Source organism: Sinocyclocheilus anshuiensis, unplaced genomic scaffold (genome assembly GCF_001515605.1).
Source record: "Sinocyclocheilus anshuiensis isolate Anshui unplaced genomic scaffold, SAMN03320099.WGS_v1.1 scaffold116, whole genome shotgun sequence".
NCBI lineage: Eukaryota > Metazoa > Chordata > Actinopteri > Cypriniformes > Cyprinidae > Sinocyclocheilus > Sinocyclocheilus anshuiensis.
The window spans coordinates 191,459-215,929 of NW_015554064.1; the positions used below are offsets into that span (position 1 = coordinate 191,459).

Sequence of the window (24,471 nt, forward strand, 5' to 3'; positions counted from 1 at the left end):
TCTTGTACATGAAACAAATGGTTTGTAAAATAATTGACGGAAATGTTTTCATACTGAAATCTGCTTGTTTGTGAATGGGACCCAATGTTTAAACCATAGACTGTATAAAAACATGGACGTAGTGTCCGTGACGTCACCCGTAGGAGCGGTTTTGAAGCTCAAAGTGGGCGGAGCTGGCCGTCGCCATCTTGGCAGCGCGTCACTCCCGGATAATCGAAAATGGGCAAAGAGGCGGGAGCAGGTTGTTGAAGCCACGCCCACCTAGCTCGACGGTGGTGACAGCAGCGGCAATCCACCTGTCACTCAAGTGGCCACGCCCTTAATTATGCAGAACTTTAAGGCTTAATATAATTTAAACGGATGAGTTATAAAAAAATTCACCCCCCTCACAGTTGTCATGAAGGGCAAAATTTGCTATATAGACCAAAACCACTTTTTGTACCAGGCTGTAAACATGTTTTTTTTCTGCTGTAAAGTTGGGCATTTTAACTTGAGGAGTCTATGAGACTGACTCCCTTTTGCAGCCAGCCTCTAGCGGCCAGTCGATGAATTGCAGTTTTAGTCACTTCTGTATTGGTTTCACGAGAGAGACCGGAAGGTTGCCGCTTGGTTTAAACTCTTTATCGCCGTATATATTTATCAACTGTTGGTCCACCAATCGTGATGTGGAGGGCAGCCGATGTGAACTTAAAACAAGAACATGTGGGTCAGCAAAGAAGAGACACAATCCCATCAAGACCGGCAGCGCCGGCGTGAGGTAGGGTGACGCAAAACACACCATGACAAAACAACTCGACCAAATCCACGCTTTTGCACACATAACTTCACCTGATTCCAGAGGCGAAGGAACGAACGGGCCTTGACGTTGCAGTAAGTGAGCGACAGACACGTTCTAGCAAACCATGACCCTGAATTTTCATGTAGGTGCTCAGTGTCAGATCACAAATCCAGCCACGTGTCCACCGTGATAAATTGGGTGGCAGATGTTTACGCAAGACTATGAATATTCTCTATACAAACACGAGCGGCCTCCTTGGTGTCGCTTCACCAGTTCAGACGAAATGAAAAGCTGTTGTTTGGGTTAAGGCACTAAGATGAACCCGAGGTACATAAAATCCCTGACATTCGCTCTGTTCTGCAACATCGCACCGGCGTGAGAGGCAACGAAGCTTCGAAATGGCCCGAGACAGCCTGTTATCTCTCACACTTGTGTTTTTGGTCCAATCGGTAAAACTCGAGACCCACAACACCAGTTCGCACATGCAGAGTATATGTACAATGACAAGACAAAAAACTCCTTTTTAGCTACCAAACGACTAAATCTACAAACAGAAGGCAATTGGAAACACTCGGACTGGTGAAAAGGCAAGCTCATTACGTTCGGTACAAGTTGTCTAGCCTGCTTCGATTATAGCAGCATTTAGCACTCCCTAACCAAACAGCAAGCAACATTTGGCCCATTACATGTTCTAAACAAAACTGTAAACAATGACCAGTACAGTAATAGAGAAGTGATAAATATCGACTAGGCGAATGGAACGTAACTAGTGGCTTGGATTTGAGTTCTGGCTCATCCAGAAATGTTTTCTATTAACATCAGGGCTTTAAACGTTACAATCAGCATCTCGTCACATCATAAAGTTGATATACTATCAACAGATGATCCCACTGTGTCGTGGTGATCCATTTTCGCTTTTAAGAATGGATGCCTTGGAGACAGATGGTACTGAAAGAGATAGAAAGCGCAGATGGGGGATAAGAGCGAAACGGACGGGCTTTCAGACCGAGGTGTACGTGTTTCCCACGCTGCCGCAGTGGCGGATGGTGCTGGTTCCGGTCGAGCTGAGGATGTGCTCGGTGTGATTGCCGGCGGTCGAGGGCAAAGCGCTGAGCATGCTGGGTTGAACCACGCCCACCACCGCGCTGCTGCCGTCCTCCATGGCTCCCACCTGCAGCACCTGGATGACCTCCGTCTCCGCTTTCTCCCGCTTGGCCAGAGGCTCGTCAAACTCCTCCATCTCCTCGTCCAAATCGCTGTCCATCTCGCTCACCTCGTCTAGCAGACATCAGAATGAGACGTGGCAATTAAAAAAGAAATGGCGTTCACAACCCATTTCACTTCAGTAATGCAATTTTTCATTTTTGGGATAGTTCACCCAAAAGTGAAAACTAAGGCTACGTTCACACTGCGAGCCTTGGTGCTCAATTCCGATTCCGATTTTTTTTGTGTAGCTGTTCACATTGTTGTTTTAAATGTGGCCAATATCAGATTTCCAGTGTGAACAGATCATGGTTCTGAACTGAGAACCATTCTTTCTTTCTCAATTCTTTCTCAAAACTAGCCCAATCATGTTCAGGGAAGTAAACATCGCGTTAGTGGGGTTGCGTCAACCCACGAAGTTGAAAAACATCCCGTGGAAACAGAGGAAAAAGTAGCCTAATTCCGCGGGGGAACTGTGGATTTGGCAACACTTGCGCAGCGCGCCGTCATACGGAAGTAAACGCAGAGGATATAAAGTAAGCGATTATGCATTTATTTATAGTGTGATCTGCTGCAGAAGCCAGCGAAATTATGCGCAGGCAATATGAAAAAAATAAAGACAAGGATGTGACAAAAGAAAGCAGAGTTTTGAAACTTTTATGATAGGAGCCCTCATGTTTTGCTTGTAGAGTTGTCACTGTAATACACATGAGTTCTGACACATCAGTGTACTTCCAATGATTATCTTTCGCTACTGTCTTGATAACTTTGGGTATGTAAAATCTTTGAAGTGTCTCCCGTCAGCGCGGAATTATGACGAATGTCGCTCTAGAGTGACGTAGAGTGACCTTCTTTCTTTTTTGGACCACAAAAGGAATTTTTTTTTTTAATGTCCTGCACGCTTGTCTGTATAATGGCAGTGTATGGCGATCAACATCAAGCTTTTTAAAAAAAGACGCAAAATTATACACGTGCCGTATATTCTGTATAAGTGTTCGGGGGTTATACGATAGGGTTTGGTGAAAAACAAACCAAAATGTAATTTACTATTTAACAAATATCCTGACTTGTCCATTGGAAAAGTTTGCCAAAGCCTATCGGTTCCCCCCCGAACACTTGGAATATACAGCACGTGCTGCATGGGACCACTCTGTGATACTTTTGCGTCTTTTTTAAATAGCTTGATCCTCATCACTATATACTGCCACTGTATGGATGAGCGCGTGTGGGACATTTATTTATTTATTTTAAATCTCCTTTTGTGGTCTGAAAAAGAAAGCGCATACAGCATTAATACAACACAAGAGTGAGTAAATAATTACTTAATTTTCATTTTTGGTGAAATATCCCTTTAAACAAGAAAGAAAATGTTGGGCAATGTAGCTTGATTTTATCCATCAAAATAAAAATGGACAACCTATTCTACAATGGACCACCAGCATGGTCTCTATTAGTCAGAAGGACATGAGTTTAAGAAAATTAAGAGGGATTGGTGATACCAGCCATAAAGGAGAATATAATGTGCAATGATGAATCATACCAAAAATTGCCTCATGATGGAGGAACACAAACAGTACAGCGTTCGTACAGTAATGACTCATCCAGCAATCCAGTCTCTCAAAGGAAAGCAACTAAATCTGAGTCCCCTACTGGTCTAAAGTGGCTGGGCTTGTTAGTCTGGACTGTAATTACGTAACTCTGGGTGTAATGAGATCTCAGCTTGTAGTCTGAGCTTTGGCGGGCTTACCTTTGTCAATGTTGGCAGGTGACATGGTATTCAGATCCTGAAACTGCGATAGATGGAGCAGCACAAAGAAATGGCAATTAGAGAGAAAGACTGACTTCATGGCTTTTTACAGCTCATGCTGAGCTACAGAAACAGTCTTTACCTCTCCCATAACTCCGATGGGGGTCTCTCCCGTCGCCTGTGCGACGCGGTGTTCCACCAGATAGAACATGTACTCATCATACAGCAGCCGGATCAAGTGGAAAGAGCCGAAACTCGCAGCGCTGCGGAGGGTCAAGTCTCTGATGACCATAGAGCTGTAAGAGTCCAGCAAAACATGCAAGTACAAATTACAGTCGACACTTCGATCGTAAAGTTGTAGGAGAGATTCTGGTGTGGATGCCAGAGTTTGGTTCATTTGGTTGTTCTAAGGATCTCGGAGATCCCAGTGTGGTTTCAATCTACACAAATTGAACCAAGTGTGAAAAGTCTTGCCTGTAGAAGGACCACTTGAGCAGGAACTGGCGTGCAGCTTTGGGGAGGGTGGGTGTATCCTCGTACGGCTTGAGCATTTGAGTGACCACGTTATCCAGCCACGCTGCCCACTGTTCCAAGGAGCTCTGCTGCTGGAGGGTGGCCTTGAAGTCCTGCTCGAGGCGTTGAACCAAGCCCTCTTCACACTGGCACACCCACGATGCCTGCTCCTGTAGGTCGTCAACAACTAGTCAGAACATCACTACAATGGATCTTCTAATTGACATTGTAAGGCTGGAATAGGCTACAAAAATTTTGCACAGATTTGCAGTCTGGACAAGTTGGCGACAGTTGCCAAAAGTCAGAGCCAGTCTGCAGATTTTGGGTAATTGAAAGTTTACAGATTTCACAGAAAACTGCGTAGTGCATGATGGGCGAAGACTCAAACATGCTTGAAATTTTGAGCTGATTTTAGAACACATGGTTTTCATTTCTCATGCATCTCTTAGAAACGAGGCGGACGCTTCTGCATGAGTTTGTTCAGGGCTCCAGACTGCGACCAAACTTTTTTTTTTTTTCTGCCGGTGGGACTAAATTTTGTGAGCGGTCGCACTGGAGCGACCACCGCGTTGCCCAACTCATAAGCGCTTTCATTTCAGGTTGCATAAGAGAAAGATCAAATGGCTAACAAAACAAAAGCGTAATGAAACCGCGCTACTCGTTTGAGCTGCACAGCGCAGACCGTTTATCAGCTTGGACCAATAATTGAACACAGTGCAAGAAAACTGGTCCGAGCTCAGAACAGGTTTACTCGGGAACCAATCTTGATCTCGTGACACTGTTACAGCACAGCACTGCGAGATCCAGAGAGATTCCAATTCTGCAAAGAATTCTCTGTTATAAACGGATCAAACAGCGCTGACGTAGAAAACCAGAATAGTAAGGATAACTATAACCATTGTGTTGTGGCAGAAATAGTCAAATGTTATTACATTATTCATTTCAGGGTTTGTACAACCTTTTGAGAGAGAAATTCAAGTATTTCACACAACTATTTCCAGCACTTTAAATCTCTAAAAATGATCCAATTTAAATGTTATTTTTAATGGGATGACCAAATTATACATTGTGATAAATAAACACTTATTTAAAATGTAAAAAGACATCAAATTACCACTATAACCAGTAGATGGCAGCACTAATTGGCTAATTAGTCATTCCTTTCCACTTTTTTGCTTCATATTACGATATTATAAAAATAACTATAATAAAAATCAAATCAACAAGAAATCAAATTTTGTCAGAGTTTTGCTCTTTTTTTGTGTATGAAGTAAGAAAAGTCACAAAGTGCCTTGAAAAACAAAATTTTCTTCAATTTGCGACCGAATCACACAAAGCAAGTAAAGAGCGCTACTTTTATAATCACTGAAGTTGTCGGTCAGTTCAGTATAATATTATATAAGAATAACAGCACATTTAATAAGAGTAGAATATATTCATTTTTCTTATAAAAAATGCACGTTACTGTTGTTAATAAAAGTAAATTTTGCATGCTTCCCAACACAAGCTCAGTGCTTTACTGTATTACCAAGAAATAAACGTGTAATATTATTAGTAACTGCACCTATTAATGCAAACCCGTTTTTAATACCCGCCCCCAAATGGCCAGCTTTTTCCTGTTAAAAGGGATAGTTCACCCAAAAATGAAAAGTTTATGTTTATCTGCTTACCCCCAGGGCATCCAAGATGTAGGTGACTTTGTTTCTTCAGTAGAACACAAACGAAGATTTTTAACTCAAACCGTTGCAGTCTGTCAGTCTTATAATGGAGGTGAATGGGAATCACGGATTTGAGAGTCAAAAAAACATACACAAACAAAACCAAATTAAACCCTGCGGCTCGTAACGATACATTGATGTGTAAAGACACGAAACGATCGGTCTGTGCAAGAAACTGAACAGTATTTATATCGTTTTTTACCTCTGATTCACGCAATGTCCGAACTGTTCGAACTGTACTGAGTGGCAGCGCGTCCTCCTGAGCACGCGTTCTCAACCACTGGACCATTGACACTCCTAATTGAGATTGTAGATAGTGTCAATGGTCCATTTGAGAGATAGGTGGCAGTAATGCACTTATAAGTCTGCGATCATCAGGCTAGTGTTTACCATTAGTATTTGTCATTTGGTGCAATAATAGGCTAGTGTTTAATAAAGCAATAAGCCCCAAGAAGTCGTGGTTTACAGTGAATTTATAACAGCTAAGGAGTGTTGTTAGAACCCCCTTAGCTGTTATAAATTCACTGTAAACCACGGCTTCACGGGGCTTATTGCTTTTATAAAACGGTTATTCCATATACGTAGTAAGGTTTCACAAAATAAAACAAGAGCAAATTTACAACAGCTTCGAACGCGGCTCAGCCAATCAGAATCAAGGACCGGAACTATCCGTTTTATAACAAGGTTTGTAGTATCTCAACTGTACAAAACACTGAAGAAAAGAGTGTCGTGATGGTCCATAATGATCTGTGCCTTCTGAGGCTATGACTATAAAGAGAGACTCACTAGGAATGGGTCTCAGTACGTCAGGGATGAGGATCTCCACGAGGGCCTGATACATCAGGTGATCACAGGTGTTCATCCACTTTAGCACTGCCTCGTTTCGGCAGAGCAGAATCAGTGTGGTCTGCGGCAGGCGGCCCTCGATCTCGCTCATACCACTGAATCAAAATTAATCATATTACTTGTTTAATCTAATAAACTTGATGAAGCACCAAAGAGGTAGGTAACGAGTAACACACCTGTTTTCTGTGATGGTGGCGCCCTCTACGGAGCTGGATGGAGAATAGCGCCAGAAAGTCTGCCACAAGTTCTCGATGAGATTGAACTGAAGGTTCACCACTACGTCCAAAATGGCCTACGTGTGAAAATGGTGACAACTAGGGGTGTGCGATATTGACAAAAAATAGTATCTCGATATTTTCTGGGATTTTATCGATAACGATAATTAGACGATATTTTTCTGAGCGTGTTATTTGTGCTTGTATCTTAAGGACTGCCGTGGACAGCTGACTCCTAAAGTTTTTAATATTCTTCATATTCTGTGTGGTGGTCAGTTCACACTGAGAGAAATTAATCTTTCCAATAAGTTTAAACTTATTTTTTACATTTTATGGGCATTTTTACCTTTATAAAGCCATTTTTTCTATAAGTGTGCATTATCTTTTGAGTGAAATTCTTACATTTAATCAGTGAATTAGAATAATAAGACATCGACCAAATGAAATCAACACAGAAGCTGCGTCTGAAGAGGCATTTAGATGTATTTACACACTGTTTAATGCAAGACATGAATGCATTTAACCTGCAATTACAAATGCATAAATAATGTTTTGATATATTAAACATAAAACGTCGAATACTGATATTTGAAATTATTTAAATAATAAAAGATACTTTGAATGTGAAATTAAAAACTGTTAATAAGTGAGTCATTGTGACTGAATCGAATCATTTAAATGTTTGATTCATTCAGGAACGAAGCGCTGTCAACGCAAAACAGCGCTGTGGCTGTTTGGAATTATTTTTCAACAGCGCAAAAACAGGCAATATGGTGTCTAAAACGTAGGTCTCTTAATTAACTTGTTTATTGAACTGTTGTAAAAAAATCAATATCACATTTGTAATCATGGTAATATTTGGAGAAAAACGGCATTGATTTCACGTAGGGCTGTTTTGAATGGTTTTTGCAAAATACTCGATAATGACAAATCGCACATCGTTAAAACCACAATTACGATATTATCGCAGACGATATACAGTGGGTACGGAAAGTATTCAGATCCCCTTAAATTTTTCACTCTTTGTGCCTAGTGACAACGCCTTTAAACTTGAACTCAATAAGCTGAGAATTGGACCGTAACGATGTCCTAAACGACTGACCTCGCAGTGCTCTCTGTACAGCGTCTGAAGGGCTTTGACGTCTTCTGGTCCGACGCCTTCCACAGGCTCTCCGAGGTCAAGTTCGACGAACTCTGGCAGAGCTCTGGACCCGTCTAAATGGGGCATACGGGGGAAATTCAGTAAAGCTCTTCTGAAACATGAATGTGAGCTAATGGTCTCCAGTGATTTACCCAGGAACTGCTGATGGTGCTGGCTTTGAGCGATGAACGTCTGCTCTGCAGCGTTGGGCGTGTGCTGCCCCCCGGTGGGGAAGTTCTCCCCCGAAACGCCGTCCAACTTCGGTACTGGCTTGAATCTACAGAAGGGTGAACAAGAGATGATCTCGGTTTCAAAACGAAATGAGAAATTGGCAGCAACAGACTTCATTTCCGTTTATGCATACAATGTGACTTGCTTTGCATTTAAGGTATACATTTGATCAGTTCATGCATTGCCTGGGAATTGCAAGCGCCATGCTCTTCTGTCGTGAGAACAGCGCTACAGATCTCTTTCGTGCGGTTTGACCGAGACGACAGTACCTCTGCTTTTGTTGGACGGGCTGTTGTCTCAATGCCATGTACTGCATGTCCTCCTGCAACCGGTTCAGAGGAGAGTCCGGCTTCACGCGAATCCCGTAATAGTGATATTTAGAGTTCCCTCTAAATTCAAGATGAGAAAACGAGTCTGCTGTGACTCAATGCAGCTGTGGAGAGTACAGGACAGAACTGAGCATGTGTCAATGAGAGGAGAGGTGCGGAGTTGCTGATTTTACCGGGTGCCCAAGCGGCGGGTGCGCAGCCCCATGAAGATGGAGCGGATGAGCTTCCCGAAAGACGCAGCGTTGACAGGGTCCAGTTTCTGCTCCTGACAGTGGCGCAGGTAGTGATTGTAGAGGGTGGAGCGCGGCAGACTCACGCCCTCTGCTGTCTCGTAATTATCCAGGAGCCATTGCAGCTGTGGAGAACAGCTAAATTTGTCAGCTAGATTCTCAAAGTTCACATTTCTTTAACCCTCTGGGCCTCTTCATTTGGGAGTCACACTTGGCTCCTTTGCGGTCTCAAAAAGTAACTTTTTTTTTTTTTTCCAGGAAAATCAAATCTAATACATTTTTTGTTCAATAATATTTTTTTATTCTTATTTATGATTTTGAGGGAATTTTATGATACTATGCAATATTTATACAATTTTAATGAGCTATTTTTTCCATTATAATTAAAAAAAAAAAATTTAATTTGTTATTTTTTAATAAATACAACATTTCGCATTAAAATAGAGTGAAGGCATTTAAAATCCATTTTTTGAAGTGAGAATTGTTCCATCTGGAGGCGTTAAAAAATAAAAACTTGTGTAATGTTGCGTAAAATCCTGCATAGCTCCCTATATCAATATATACAGAGGCTTTTGGATTCCCGTTGTTTTTTAGACATCATTTCTTCATTTAATCAGGTTTTGCATTTAGATATATATTTAGACATTCTAAAAGACTACGTTTTGTCAAGATTTAGATATTTTTGGTTAGATAAGTATCAGGTTCTGTGTGTGTGTGTGTCTATTTTGCACTCTTGATATTTTAGAGTGTCACCCTTTGATTGCTACAAACTTTTTTCTGCACAGTGGCTGATTTGTAGTTTGTACCACCAAAAGATTCGCCGAGTTTTAATATTTTTTTTGTTTTTTCACATTCATTTCCTATGTCGGTCATTTTTGACCGCGCAGGAGCCAAGTATGACTTCTTTTTTTACCCTTTAACATAACCGAATCATGTCCATGATTTGTTTGTGTGTTCACATATCTAATGCAACAAAAGTCACCAAGTGTCATCTCATTCCGATGAAGCTACGATTTTTAAAATTTCAAAACATACAATTTTTCGGTCAAAAATGACCGAAGAGGCCCAGAGGGTTAAAACAAAATTGCATCTTGTGTTCTATGGAAGAAAGAAAGTCAGGTTTGGAATGACTGAGCGTCAGTTAATATTACAAATGCTAAAAGTTCATACATGGAAGAACAATAAAAATAAACTTTACAATAAAATAACACTTGCATAACCTAAAAAATACAGTGCCATTTAGGAAGTCCACACTGGTAATCTGGAAATAAGCACAATTTCAGAACTTCTTTTCAAATGTAACGAAATGTTCCGAATTGATCATGTGACTCTTCTGAATGGCACAGTACAGGAAAGAGAGAAAGCGAGAGAAACCGAAGCAGATCGTGCAAAGCAAAGCTGTGCATGGTCGTCATGGTTACAACTTACATGGCTGTTGAGCAGTGAACTTCTCTGACTGGACAAACCTTCAGACTTTTGGAGCGTCTCAATCGCCATTTCAATCTGATAGACCAAAGAGCAAAAGAATAAAGGAGAACAAAAACAAAAAGGGGGGGAAATAAATCAAATGAAGGCTGTAGCGACAAAGAGCTGCACTGACACCAGAGATGAACAGCAGAAATAGACCCGACTAAAGCATCCCAGCCACCAAAACCACACACTACAGCCCAGCACCGCGGATATAATAATGCTCAAGCTTTTGTAAACTTTCATTCAGAACTGAGCAAAGCGTTTATGAACAAACCCTACCATAATAGGTCCGGAATCGTCTAAGAAAGCTTTCCGCGAGCAACATTACATTGACAATGAGACCAATTAGTCCGAAATTAAAGGTAATTCACTGCTGGCTTTTAATAAAACTTGGCTTCTACATGACTATAGAAAAATGAGTGCGGTGTTTAATTTAACCAAAAAGGTAGGAAAACCACATCACCCATAATGCACTACTAGACTTGCTCCAACTATCTCTGAATGGGGATACAGAAATGCAGAAGCATGATCTGTAGTTTTCACAAAAGCATGCATTTTATGTCTTTGTTTGTTTACATATAGTACTGACCGACGTGACCGTGCAAAAACAAAAAGCGGGCGGAAAATCAAAAGGTTACCCTTTAATGATGCTCGACATTGACACTACCCTTTATTTAACATCTAATTTTAAAGTAAATCTGTGCCAAAACCTAATGAGCTGCCTACATAGGGAATATTTTAAGATCTCACATAAGTGCACCTGACATAAAGGCTTCTCTAAAAGGTAGGCATGTTTATCAGTTTTACTGCCTTGTTTTGCATTTGCACTGCATGTGTTTATTTATATCAGTAAATAGTCCAATCGAACTAAAAATGAAAAATGTTACGTAGTATTTGTGCATGCGGTTCTTTTAGGACATTGCTATCCAACGGCTTTTTAACGTAAGAGTGGGTTGCTACCATTTGCAGTTTCCAGTGTAAGTCACTTCTAGTTATTTTTGTCAAATAAAAACAGTATGTTATGCTGCTTGATGTTGCAAACTGATATTTGTTATCATATTATTTTCATTTATTATCATAATCATGAACGCACTGGTTTGTAGTGCAAATAGTGCACTTTGTTATTCCTCTAGTTATTTAATAACAGTAGCTAATCAATCAATCGTAAGCTCTGCACATTCACAGAAAATAGTGTACTTCTGCATTGCAAAACCCAATTTTGGAATCTTTATTTTTAAGAGCATAGCATAGTAGTAGAAAGCTCACAACATTTTGGAACAGACCCATTATCACGAAATATGTTGATTTACTTTAATAGGTAACAGCTTATATGTGTCCCTGCAGCACAAAAGCAGTGTTAAGTCGCTGGGGTATATTTGTAGCAATAGCCAACAATACATTGTATGGGTCAAAATTATAGATTTCTCTTTTATGCCAAAAATCATTAGGATATTAAGTAAAGATCATGTTCCATGAAGATATTTTGCAAATTTCCTACCGTAAATATATCAAAACTTAATTTTTGATTAGTAATATGCATTGCTAAGAACTTAATTTGGATAACTTTAAAGATGATTTTCTCAATATTTAGATTTTTTTGCACCCTCAGATTCCTGATTTCCAAATATTGTCCGATCCTAACAAACCATACATCAATGGAAAGATTATTCGTTCAGCTTTCAGATAGATGTATAAATCTCAATTTTGAAAAATTCACACTTTTTCCTGGAGTTTTGTGCTCCAGGGTCACATATAATTGTACAAATTGACAATTAATTTTAATTAATAAATTAGATTGAAGCATTTGATTTTGAAGTGTGTTTTAGGCTCTCATAGATGGCTCTCATTAAAAATGACCCAGAGGAAAATATTAGCTCTTAATTTCTAAAAATCAGTTTTTGGCTTTAATCATTATCAGAGTAAGTTCAGTATGTTTTTGAACACTCAAACACTGGGAATGATGTGTGCGTCTGTGATTGGAGCTCACCGTGGCGGGGGAGGCTCTAGTGGTCTGAGCCGCACTGTGAGGGGCGGAGCCATCCATGGAGTTTCCTCCAATCAGATACGCTCCTGAGCTGCTGATGATCTGGCCTCCTGACAGCCCCATGGCCAGAACGCCGTTCCCGTTGTTGGCCATGCTGTGAGTGCTCACCTGAGCCGAGCTGCCCTGCGTATCGAAGTAGTTCCCGCCGCTGTTCTGGTTGTACAGCTGCGGCTCGGAGTATGAATACGCCCGTCTGCCGACAAAACAAGAGTGCTTCAGATACGGCTGCCAGCTGTTTTTTCACTCAAATGAGTTGTGACATTATATCAGTGCACACGCTTTTCTTTAATTGACTTGAGAAACATAAGTCGTGTCTTGATGGGTTCGCATCCTTTCAGCTTCAGGTGAGAGTGCTGTTTCCATGGATACACAAATCACCAAAGCATAACTATTTTATAGAGAACATTGCTTCTGATTGCATTTCTGATATGTGCTTTCTCCTCATCTTATGACATTTTATTTATAATAGCCAATTTAAAAGATCTTAGCCTCTTGCTGAGTGAATTTCTAAATATGAGTGATCCAAATGTTGCCGAGAGAGAAAGCAGACAGAAGCACTTGGGAGAGTTTCAGGTGACCTGCGCTGAGGGTGAATGTATGGAAGTGTTTATCTTCTGTAAAAAGCATACAATCCCAGAGTGCTCTTGTCCCTCTTACGCCGGGCACTCATGGATACTTGTGGTCATTTCCAGGTGACTGAACACAATTCTCACACTGATGCTTGAGTCGATCAGAGGCAGCATGTTTCAGTGACAGGACAGAGCTGGAGTGCGCTAAATCAGTTTTTTGCTACTAAACACAATCACGCGACTTTGTCACAATCATGTAACCCTTGTTCGGTTTCATCTACGACAGTACGAGGGACTAATTCTGATGGTGTCCTAAAGCACTTGTCAACATGTGCGCTTATTACAAAGCCACGGTTTTGAGATGCATCTTAAAAATCACATCAGAGAGCATGTATGTATTCACGCCTCATAAAAACACTCACATGGTTCCATTGGTGTAAACGGCGTTGTTTTCCTCCTGAACGTACTGCACCTGTGCTTGATACACATGCTGGACCTGTTGAACAGTCTGCGCCTGAAACACACGACACAATTACACCGACAATATGGACCTAAAACTGTATCACGATATTTTCTGGTATTTATTGCGATAATATCAATGACGATATAAATACAGTACAGTTCACCACAGTTTTTGGCTATAAGTGATCGCTGCATGCAGTGAGAGCATCAGACACACAAACACTGACCTAAAAGTAAAACTTACCCATCATCAAATATGCTCCTAAAATACACCAATTACATAAAAGAATAAAACCTTAGGTCTACTTGACGTTGGTGTCTCTGTCTCCTCGTGCATCTTCAGACTTTGTGCTTGTGTTTGAGATGGTGGAACAAATTGGAAGTGTTTATATAATAATAATTATATTTTAAAGAAAACGGCAGGGTGGCCTGTTAACATGCAGGGGGCCTATAACTATTATAAATCATTAGAAAGGTTTAAGGTTTTATTATAAAACATTAAATTATTATGATAAAAATCTGTGACAGTAATTTCTTAATTCAGGAAATCTCATGCATCCACTGAGACACACACACACAAAAAAAACATGTACTTTTCTCTACACTTGAGAAAAACGTATGGATTTGCATATGTTTACTTCAAATTTCTTTAGAGGGAAGTATTTTTCTTATCTTTATCCAAAATATATTATGAGCATTATTGAGTACACGCATGTCATGTAATGTCTGTTTCATTCATACAGAAGTAATAGAACTCACGACGCTCCAGGAAATCCCTTATATGGACAAAAGTGTCCAGCTATCGCTGTTACTGAATTAAAAGAAGATAGAAACGCTTGAACGGATTAATTATTATTTCTGCCTCATTCTGTCATATGAAACCACGTTATATCACAAAAAAGAAGTTATTTCAAACACTCTGGAGTAAAAACTAATGTGTGGCACACAGAAATATGTCATCAACTAGGCTTTATCGTTATTATCGTGGGAAGACTAATTCTTATCGCAGGGAGAATTTCTGCCAGTATATCGCACATCCCTACTCCCATCTCCATAAAGACTGGAGAACATATAAATAAGTGGTTTCAGTAGCAGCTTTGCAAGCTGATAGTAAAGCAAACAACAGTATGTTAGATTTACCATGCTTTCACCGAGATTCAAACAGAAAAACGCATATAGTATATAGGGTTCTCAGAAGCTGAAGTCATCATAGTTGGTTAAACTTCTGTAATGGTAAATGGAAAGTACAACAAATAAATTGTTTGTGTTCCCATTTGCCCCAACAAAAAAAAAAATCCACAGTAGCATTTCTTTGACTACAAAAGTGGAAAAAAATATATCAAGAGATTAAGTTGATCAAAAGAAAGATGTCAAATTTGCAGTTTGTATTAGAAACACCCACACTATTTAATGCCAAAGTAATAAAACACAAACTATAGTGTTATGAATGCACATAAAATATTAAAAAAAGGAAAATATAACCAGATTTAAAATGTTAATAACTGGAAACGTCTTTAAAGTCTGTAAAAAGGATCCATAAACTCTCAAAAGAATTACTGACTGATTTTTCTTTTATAAATACAATTTAGGCAAAACTTTTCTGGCTTTTTTTAAATTAAAATACAGTTTTTAAATTGAAAAAAAAAACAACTCTAAGATGCAGTAAGTGAGTCATTCATTAGACTGATTTAAACTTATGAGTTTGATTCTTTTCGACTGATTCATTACAAGCACGGCTCATTCATTCGTGAACTGGATTACACTTGTCTCATATGTTTGTTGTTGATTCCTGCTAACAAATACAATAGAGATGTGGAATAGTTCACCCAAAAATGACAATTTGCTGAAAATGATCCACAATATTATGGAGAGAGGACACTTATTTTAGCCAGAAGCAACGTCTTGATGGATTTGTTTCAGCTTTTGTCTTCTCCAGATGTTAACTGATGGACTGGAGTGCTGTGGATCACTTGTGGATTATTGTGATGTTTTTATCAGCTGTTTGGACTCTCATTCTGACGGCACCCATTCACTGCAGAGCATCCATTGCTGAGACACTGATGCAATGCTACATTTCTACAAACCTGATGAAGAAACAAACTCATCCTAATCTCGGATGATCCTGAGGATGAGCACATTTTCAGCAGATTTTAATTTTTGGGTGAACTATAACACCATGTCCTAACTACATGCGACGTGACACCGCGACATGCGTCAAAGGGTATTTTCCATGTTAATCTGTTTTTGTCCTAACCAGCCGCAACAGCGACACGCGGCAATTCTATTTTAGAAACGTTATCTATTTTTCATCGACGTCGCGGCTGGAACAACACCACAGAGTATGGCAATGGTAATCTCAGGTACTGTTTATGTGCTTAGGGGATAGCTCACCCAAAAATGAAAACTCTGTTATTAATTACTCACCCTCATGTTGTTCCAAACCCGTAAGACCATCGTTTATCTTCATAGACCGCGACGGATCTACCATGTTCAAGAAGGTAGTAAAGACATCGTTAAAATAGTCCATGTGACATCAGTGGTTCAACCACAATGTTATGAAGCTACGAGAATACTTTTTGTGCGCAAAGAAAACAAAAATAACGACTTTATTCAACAATTTCTTCTCTTGCGTGTCAGTCTCCGCCGCACTACAAGTAATTGTTGAATAAAGTCATTATTTTTGTGATTCCACTGATGTCACATGGACTATTTTATAGATGACCTCATTGCCTTTCTGGTCCTTGAACGTTTCACTTGTGTTGCTGTCAATGCAGGGTCAAAGTTGCGAATTTAACTCATGCGCAAAACTGGAATATCGCATAAAACATTTGCAAACAAGCATCGTTTCCATCCAACAAGTCAAAGAGAACAAAATCGTCACTTCCTGATAAACTGGCACTATAAATCACTAAGAAAAGTAGGAGAATATAATAATTTTCATATATAATAAATTACTTGCGGCTCAGACCGAGCAGACGAAACACAATGAATGCGGTCATTGCTTTCGGAGGTGGATGCTGCTGTTTGGGAACGCAGTCGTGTAAGACATTTCTGGGAGGCAATTATATAGAAATACTTTGATGACAGACTTTGCTCGTGCATTTCCGAATGACCATAACAACATTTCAGATGCTGTGGAATGAGATCGGTCCGCTGGTTAGTCAGGCTTTTCCGTCCTATAGCGCAAAGTCACATTAATTTTTTGATGCGCTTGGAGGAATTTATTCGCAAAATGCATTTCCATCCCCCATTATTCGCATCAACCCTTTTTCGCACAAGTCAAAAACCACAAGCGAGTGTAAAAACTTTTTTGCAAATTAAGGGATTTTTATTTGAAATTTGGTGTTTCCATCACTCGTTTCTCATGCGATACTTCAAAATGTGCATTAAAATAGGGCGATGGAAACATAGCTATATTCACGTCGTGTCTGGTGTGGACAGACGAACTGCTTGTTGTTAGAATCGTATCGCATTGCGTTTGGTTAGGACACGGTGTGATGGTTTTTAGACACACATGGGCTCACCTGTTGCTGGACTGGCACCTGAGACGCCACCTGCTGGGCACTGACCGCAGACGGCACAGGCACGCTGGTCTGGAGGGGCACGTTGGACGTGGAGTCCGCGCCTGCCTCTGGGGTCTGCATGGCGCCTTGGAGACACAAAATCACCATCATTGACAAATGCTGTGCCTAATTAAACGCTTCAATCAGTAGTAATAGTGATGCTCATCTTGCAAACGCTACTAATAAGCCTTATCATACTAACACTTAAAAAAAAAAACCCTGAGAATTCTTAACTAAACCGAATTAAAGAATGTTTTTTTTATCCGTCTTGGGTCACTTCCTGTCCTCTGCAGGGTGTGATTGTGCTTGCATAGACACACAGCGGTGATGTGGACGGGATCTGTGTGTCAATGAGTGGAGATCGCTGCCTGTACCCAAAGCAATAAATGCAGTTAATATTTAATCGTCTCGGCTGGCTTCTCTCCGCTCACGCTTTAAACCGATGAGATCTCAACAGCAACAGCTCACTGCTAACGTTCCTCCTGAATTCAGTATTGCTGAAATCATTCATGTAAGAAAACATGTACGTCAGAATGGTTTGCATTGGTTTTTCTTGCTCCCGCTGCATGCGAGCCGTAATGCGGCATGTAAACAAGCCGTGTTTGAGCAGCGGCGCTCGACCGTACACGCAGCCCAAGGCTTCTTAGCCGCAAAAGTTTCCATGATCAGGTCTCTCCAGGTTAATTACCCTCGTGCCTCCTGACAGCCGAGCATCTCTCCCCAGAGGCTCCCTGCCACCTCCTCTTCCTCTGTTCCTCATTTACCTGAAGGGTGCAGGTGGTGTTGTGTTCAGTTCACCTCCCCCTCAGCCCTAAACGTCTGATTACCCAGCATTCCTTTTCCTGCCTCACACATAATCACGGCCATTTCCAATGCACACGCTAATGATTCAACAGGCTTCATCCAGAACCCGCTTAAACTATTCAGAGATAGCATTCTAGCATTAACGTTTATGCCAGACAGTGTGGATAGACATCGATTTTGTTTATTGGCACCGCTTTTAAAACATCTTATGGCTCCAAACTAGATGACTGTGTCTTAATTGGATTTTTTTCATTTTTATACCAAAATCCTACATTAAACAGACTTACATTCGAATTAAAATCCAATTTAAACTCTTCTTGGCAAACGCTACAAATATGTCCTCCGAAATGCTACAACAGATGTGGATTTGTAGTGTAAACACGCATAAAACCCTCATCCTGTTTATAAATATGCTAACAAATCAGACACATATTGAATGCATTGTGACAAATGACAATCGCTAGTTTATTACTTTCTGGTGTCCTTAATCTCTATAACATCAGATTCAAGGAAAGAAAATATGGTAAATGCAAATGATACAATCCATTTGTGCACTTAAGTGATGTCCGGTCAAATTATGCTATTTCAGCACACATTCATCTTGGACACTTGATAAATTAGATGCAGAAACAGATGTTTATGTCCTATAAAACATGGACGGGTTGTGTGACATGCCCTCATCTTAGCCTAAAAATCACAAACAAAACTACACAAGGTGAAAGAAAATCCAGCCCTGACTACATTAAATACAGATTCACTCGCAACAAGGATTAACAGCTATGCATTTTGCACAGCAAATTACTGACTGCGAAGAGCACTTTAAAAACTTTTAAAGACATTTAGAAATCAAATACTCAAACTATGTGCCAGTGTGGAAAAAATAAGACAATGTTAATAATTTAGTTTACCGTGTATGCAGTTCATGGAAATAATACATTCCATTGTTTGATTTTTATATATACTTTTGTTTATTTTGGTAAATAACCAATTGATAAATAATTGTGGCACTTGATGTCCAATGTCTTGAAGCACTGCTCTATATTGTCTTAAGTAACCCCACCTGCTCCCTGTGGCCGTGCATAAACAGGCACCTGTCTGATCCCTCTTCCACCCCCCCGCCCCAGCTGACTTCACCTCCTCTCATTCATCCGCTCCCCTGTGGGCCACTTAAACCCAGAGCTCCACTGAGCAACTGCAGCCTCAAAAGCCGAAGGGTAACAAAGGCCCAAGAGGAGGGCAACACTTGCTGTCTCTCTACCCCCACGGCCCTGAATCTGCCCCGGCACGGAGTGAGGGGTCAAATGCGCTTTTGGGACGCCATACATAATATTGGCCAGTAATGTTTGAGTCTCATTTGGAATCATTAAATTGTACATGCATATACACTCTTAAAACCAAAGGTTACAACAGGGTTTTTGCAACAGTGCCACAGAAAGAACCATTTTTGGTTCCCCAAAGAACTATCTAGTTGTCAGCTCTAAAGAACCGTTTGCGGAATGGAAAGATTCCATGGTTCTTCATTGCACCTTCAATGCCATTAAACAACCTTTATTTTTTATTTTTTCAGAGTGCACTGGCTATCTCAAGACATTGGAATCGGCCATTAAAAAAACACCACTTAAAAATAAAGGTTCTTTTTGGCATTGACGGTTCCATGAAAAACCTTTAACATCCATTGACTTTGTAGTGGAAGAAGGTTCTTTAGATTAATAAAGATTATAAAAATGGTTCTTTTAAGAACTGTTCACTGAAAAGGGAACCAAAAATGGTTCTTCTATTGCATAGCGACAAAACCCCCCTTTTGGATCCTTTATTTTTAAGAGCGTGGCCAAAAAAACGAATCCACCGCGCCAAATGAGCTTGAACCGAAAATGACCAGAATACAGTAACAATCAATAAAACAAAGACATCTGAAGTGATTTCAGTAGCTGATGTATATTTAGCATTGCCAGGGGTGGCTTAGATTAAAAACACTAAAATAAAGAGTCTTGATTAATGTTAATTAAAAAAAAAAAACTATTGTAGATGCTCTGAAACATTTTTTCCGAGCAGCATCCGCCCACACGCTCGTGAGCTATGAAGCTCAAAGGGTTTAGCTTGAAATGAAATGGATATGAATTATTTACTCAATCAGTATCTCTTAAAGAGATTGGAAAGGCAACGGGATACTGCAGACAGGTGGCACGGCCCCGTTTCAACTCTACACCTGACTGTAGATAAGTGGTAACGTGAGCTGATAACTAGCGCTTTCTGACATCTTGTCCTCTCGGTTTGGCCATTAACGGACTAGCGGGGGGGAAGGAAACGTCAGAAAATAAACCTAAAACACTGGACCCGAGAGAAACACCTGGAATAACATGATCAGCTTCATTAGATTGCTTTCCGAGAAAAAATACTCTGAAAATTCTTTGAAGCACCATATAGCTTTTTTTAATGAAAATCACTATTAATTTCCACAATATCAAAGGTTGCATTTCTATCGGGTCGTCAGTGAAGCAGGTTGGATGGAGTGATATCCCATGCTGCCTCTCTCCACTGACCACATGTCAGGTCTTCTCCGGCATCTCATGGCACACACCTGTTCCTCAGCCTATAATGAAGACAACAGGGGAAGCAAGACGCTACTTCATCTCACAGAGGACCCTGATGCAACTCTAGGAAACCCTCTGCGATTTGTTTAGACGATGTGACTCGCGCAGCGAACCTGGAATACGTGAGGATCGCTTGCATTTCTGCATCCATCGTCAGCCGCTGCGCCAAGAGACCACAAACACATGTTGCTAAAACTGACACGCTCTTTCAGCGGTTACAGACTAATGGGAACTGCCAAGCAGAAGTTTAGTTGGTGCATCTTAAGACTGTGTCAGTGGCAGTCAATACGTCAAAAAAGACTTGAGAAGCTCATCCATAGGTCATCACTCTTTGCAAATGTCAGGAAGCCTATCCTTTGAAGCTGCACTGAAACTGCGATTTGGACCTTCAGCACATTGGTCCCCATTGAAGTCCATTATATGGAGAAAAGTCCTGGAATGTTTTCCTCAAAAACCTTAATTTCTTTGTGACTGAAGACAGAAAGACATGAACATCTTGGATGACATGTGGCTGAGTAAATCATCAGGAGATTTTTATTCTGGAAGTTAACTAATCCTTTAAATTATGACGATAATATAAAAAAGTCCGGACCAACTGAGCAATTTTGACAGCATTCATCAGCGATATGATTTGGGACGCATCTTCAATCCCATGAGCTTCCCTGCACTTCCTCATTTAGCATAAAGCCATGCAACCAGACAAACTACAAATTATAATATCAAAAGCAGCTGCTGGCTGCTGGTGATGGTTTGATTCAACACATGACATAGACACTAATTAGTCAATGAATGTGATTCTGAGCTTATAAACGGTGTGCAAATAACCAGTGTGATCTCTATCTAGACAGAGATACTCACTACTTGACAGCTCCCAAAAATGAGGTCCAGATAGCCAGCCCACGAGTTTTTGTTCACGGGTGCCTCTGGTGCCCTATGTAGGCAGCACACTAGGTTTTGTTCACGGATGCCTCTGGTGCCCTATGTAGGCAGCACACTAGGTTTTGAGACACGGCCACAGAGGCTGAGGGCCAATAGCTTAGCAAGAGTAACTCCTGCTTTATAACAATAGAAGACAGATAGATCATCTACATGTGCGGCATTATATCACACAGAAGCACACTTAAAATCCTCCAGCAGCATTTATCAGCCAAAAACAAACACACAAACACTTTGGTGAAGAGAAATTCGTTGTTTCATTACAAATGAGAATGAGGCTAATGATAATGCAACACCGAGCTATTGAAATGACTCAAATATGCATGTTTAATACAACTAAAGCGCGTTTAACGACTAGAAACATGAAAATACATACAAAACGCTGTGATTTTGAACGCAAACTAATAAACAATCGCTTCAATCGTTCTCACGATGCTAACGCTAGCCGCTTAGCAACACCTGCTTCGTGAGAAAACGATGCGGCGCTTCGATAAAACACCGTTTTCATCGCGTTTTCTGCGTTTTGGTCTCACAAACGCTATTCGTAAACACTATTCAGACCGCGACAGATGTCGTTTGCTCTTTAGGTTTAATGAGTGAAAGCAGATGGGAAGAGAAACATCTGGACGCGCCGCATCGATAGAAGCAGAATGACAAGAGTAACTCCTGCTTTATAACAATAGAAGACAGATAGATAATCTACATGTGCGGCATTATATCACACAGAAGCACACTTAAAATCCTCCAGCAGCATTTATCAGCCAAAAACAAATACACAAACACTTTGGTGAAGAGAAATTCGTTGTTTCATTACAAATGAGAATGAGGCTAATGATAATGCAACACCGAGCTATTGAAATGACTCAAATATGCATGTTTAATACAACTAAAGCGCGTTTAACGACTAGAAACATGAAAATACATACAAAACGCTGTGATTTTGAACGCAAACTAATAAACAATCGCTTCAATCGTTCTCACGATGCTAACGCTAGCCGCTTAGCAACACCTGCTTCGTGAGAAAACGATGCGGCGCTTCGATAAAACACCGTTTTCATCGCGTTTTCTGCGTTTTGGTCTCACAAACGCTATTCGTAAACACTATTCAGACCGCGACAGATGTCGTTTGCTCTTTAGGTTTAATGAGTGAAAGCAGATGGGAAGAGAAACATCTGGACGCGCCGCATCGATAGAAGCAGAATGAAGCGTCGGAGAAAGAAGCAGCATCTCAAAGCCAGCAGATCGACACCGATAAAACCTTCACAACACACAAGCCCTTTATATTTACTCTGATCATCACATAGAAACGGAAAGCCACGAGCATTATGCAGCGGTTAAACACTGAGCGTATGTATAAGCGAGCGGCTAATATGGAAATATTCACCTGGACTAGTGTGTGGATGTGGATGAGGATGAGGATGGTAGGAAGGTGGTGGTAAGGATGGAGCGGAGAGGAGGAGGTTGTTGTTGTTATTGTTGGTGGGTTACAGTCGCCAGGACTACGGTGACTATGGCGCTGCAGCTCAGGGCAACGGTTGCTATAAAGCTCGCCGCGCAAACAAACTTGACGCTGCGGAGTGAGGCGGAGCCTACAGCGGTGAGCATATAAAGCTCAGCGCGCAACCAAACATGACGCTGTGTGAAAAGGGCGGGGCCACTGACGGCTGCGCTAGAACTCCGTTCAACCGACCTGGAAAGAGGGCGGAGTCAGTGTGTTAACAGCGTATTACATGTAATCTGGATGACGTAATCAGATTCCAAAAATGAAGTACTTGTAATTAGATTAAATTACATTTTTGTAAAAACTCGTAATCAGACTACAGTTACTTTTTTTTATTGATTACATGATTGCGTATTATTCACACAATAGCAATAAATTATTCATAATTTACTGATTCTCCCCAATTCCTCCACATTCAGAAAGTCTTACAGTTTTGTGGACATTCACACAAAGACAAAAAAAAAACAAAAGACCAGTCACTAGTCAGGTGGCTATTATTACACACAACATTGAGAGGCCACACAGCACTTGCCCACTGGACTTACGAAAATAATTTACATTTTAAGAAGTGTTTTCTTAGCATCAACTACTAATGAACAATTTTTATTTGAATTATCACTCAGAAGGCTATTTAACCGTGTGTTACTGTGTCTTTGGAAGGCTTTTCTTCTTTCAAACACATTAAAATGCACAAATTCACGTTATTTCTTATTTACATGTAATGCAGGGATTCCCAAACTTTTTTGTCAGCCGAATCTCATTCACAGAATGTTTATTTGAATCCTCCCCTGAGATTTTAAGGTAATAAGTTAATAATTAAGTAATGCATTTGCATGTTCACAGTTCTGTGGCATTGGTTAATAGTCACATGACATGCAGGTAAGCAAATATTAATTTTTTTTAGTAAGCGCTTTATTTTAATTGTCGTAATTTTAAAATGTATTAATTTTAATTTGACATTTTTATGTTTTAATTAAGTATTAGCGTTTCATTAAACTCACGACCCCCCTGGAATTCCTTCACAAACTCCAGTTTACGTAATGTTTAATGCACTTCATTATGTTATTAACAACAAATGTAATATCTTTTCTTTTTCTCTGCATTTTTATATCAGTATGGTACAAGATTATCCTATTTAAATCAATACGAGAAACAAGTTAGGTCAAAAGTGATCCGATTATTTTACCTAAAATGTGTATTGTAATGGATCACGTTACTAACTACAATTTTTGTCATGTAATTTGGAATCGGTAACGGATTACAATTTTCAAGCAATCTACCCAGCTGTGTGTATTAATGTGTCTTGTGTGTCTTTATTTGCCTAATCAAGTACAATTATTAACATTTCCTGTGTTATCATAAAATCTGATACTACTAACGCAAACGTGTATTGTAAAAAGTAATATTGTGGGCTGTTCACACACTGTATGTAATGCACCAATCGGATGAGCCCGTCACCTTGTGGGCGGGGCTTTCCAAAGCATCTCTGGTTGAGATGAAAGAGAAAGGCGGGACTGATGCGCCAAACCACTTTCTCTTGTAATTAAGTGTTGAATTCTGACCACATCTGCTGAATAAAG

The 24,471-nt window shown here is 40.2% G+C and overlaps 1 protein-coding gene across 1 annotated transcript; it reads right to left on the reverse strand.

Moving 5' to 3' along the window:
• Nucleotides 1-565: 565 nt before the first annotated feature.
• Nucleotides 566-22,937, reverse strand: LOC107668632 (transcription factor RFX3-like). Its single transcript, XM_016460579.1, has 15 exons — nt 22,775-22,937; nt 17,021-17,145; nt 13,457-13,548; nt 12,409-12,658; nt 10,380-10,454; nt 8,895-9,076; nt 8,662-8,781; nt 8,314-8,438; nt 8,123-8,235; nt 6,982-7,097; nt 6,666-6,900; nt 4,203-4,411; nt 3,871-4,024; nt 3,729-3,771; nt 566-2,056 (listed from the first exon to the last, which is right to left on the reverse strand). The coding sequence occupies exons 2-15, from the start codon at nt 17,138-17,140 to the stop codon at nt 1,779-1,781; spliced, it is 2,112 nt and encodes a 703-aa protein (XP_016316065.1). The 5' UTR covers nt 17,141-17,145; nt 22,775-22,937; the 3' UTR covers nt 566-1,778.
• Between the last annotated feature and the right edge of the window lie 1,534 nt (nt 22,938-24,471).

Coding starts and splice junctions, on each gene's coding strand:
- LOC107668632 (XM_016460579.1), bottom strand. CDS start 17,140: ATGCAGACCCCAGAGGCAGGCGCGGACTCCACGTCCAACGTGCCCCTC. Junction 9,077..10,379: donor GTTCACTGCTCAACAGCCAT/GTAAGTTGTAAC, acceptor TGTTCTCCACAG/CTGCAATGGCTCCTGGATAA. Junction 8,439..8,661: donor CCCGTCCAACAAAAGCAGAG/GTACTGTCGTCT, acceptor ACCCTTCTGTAG/ATTCAAGCCAGTACCGAAGT.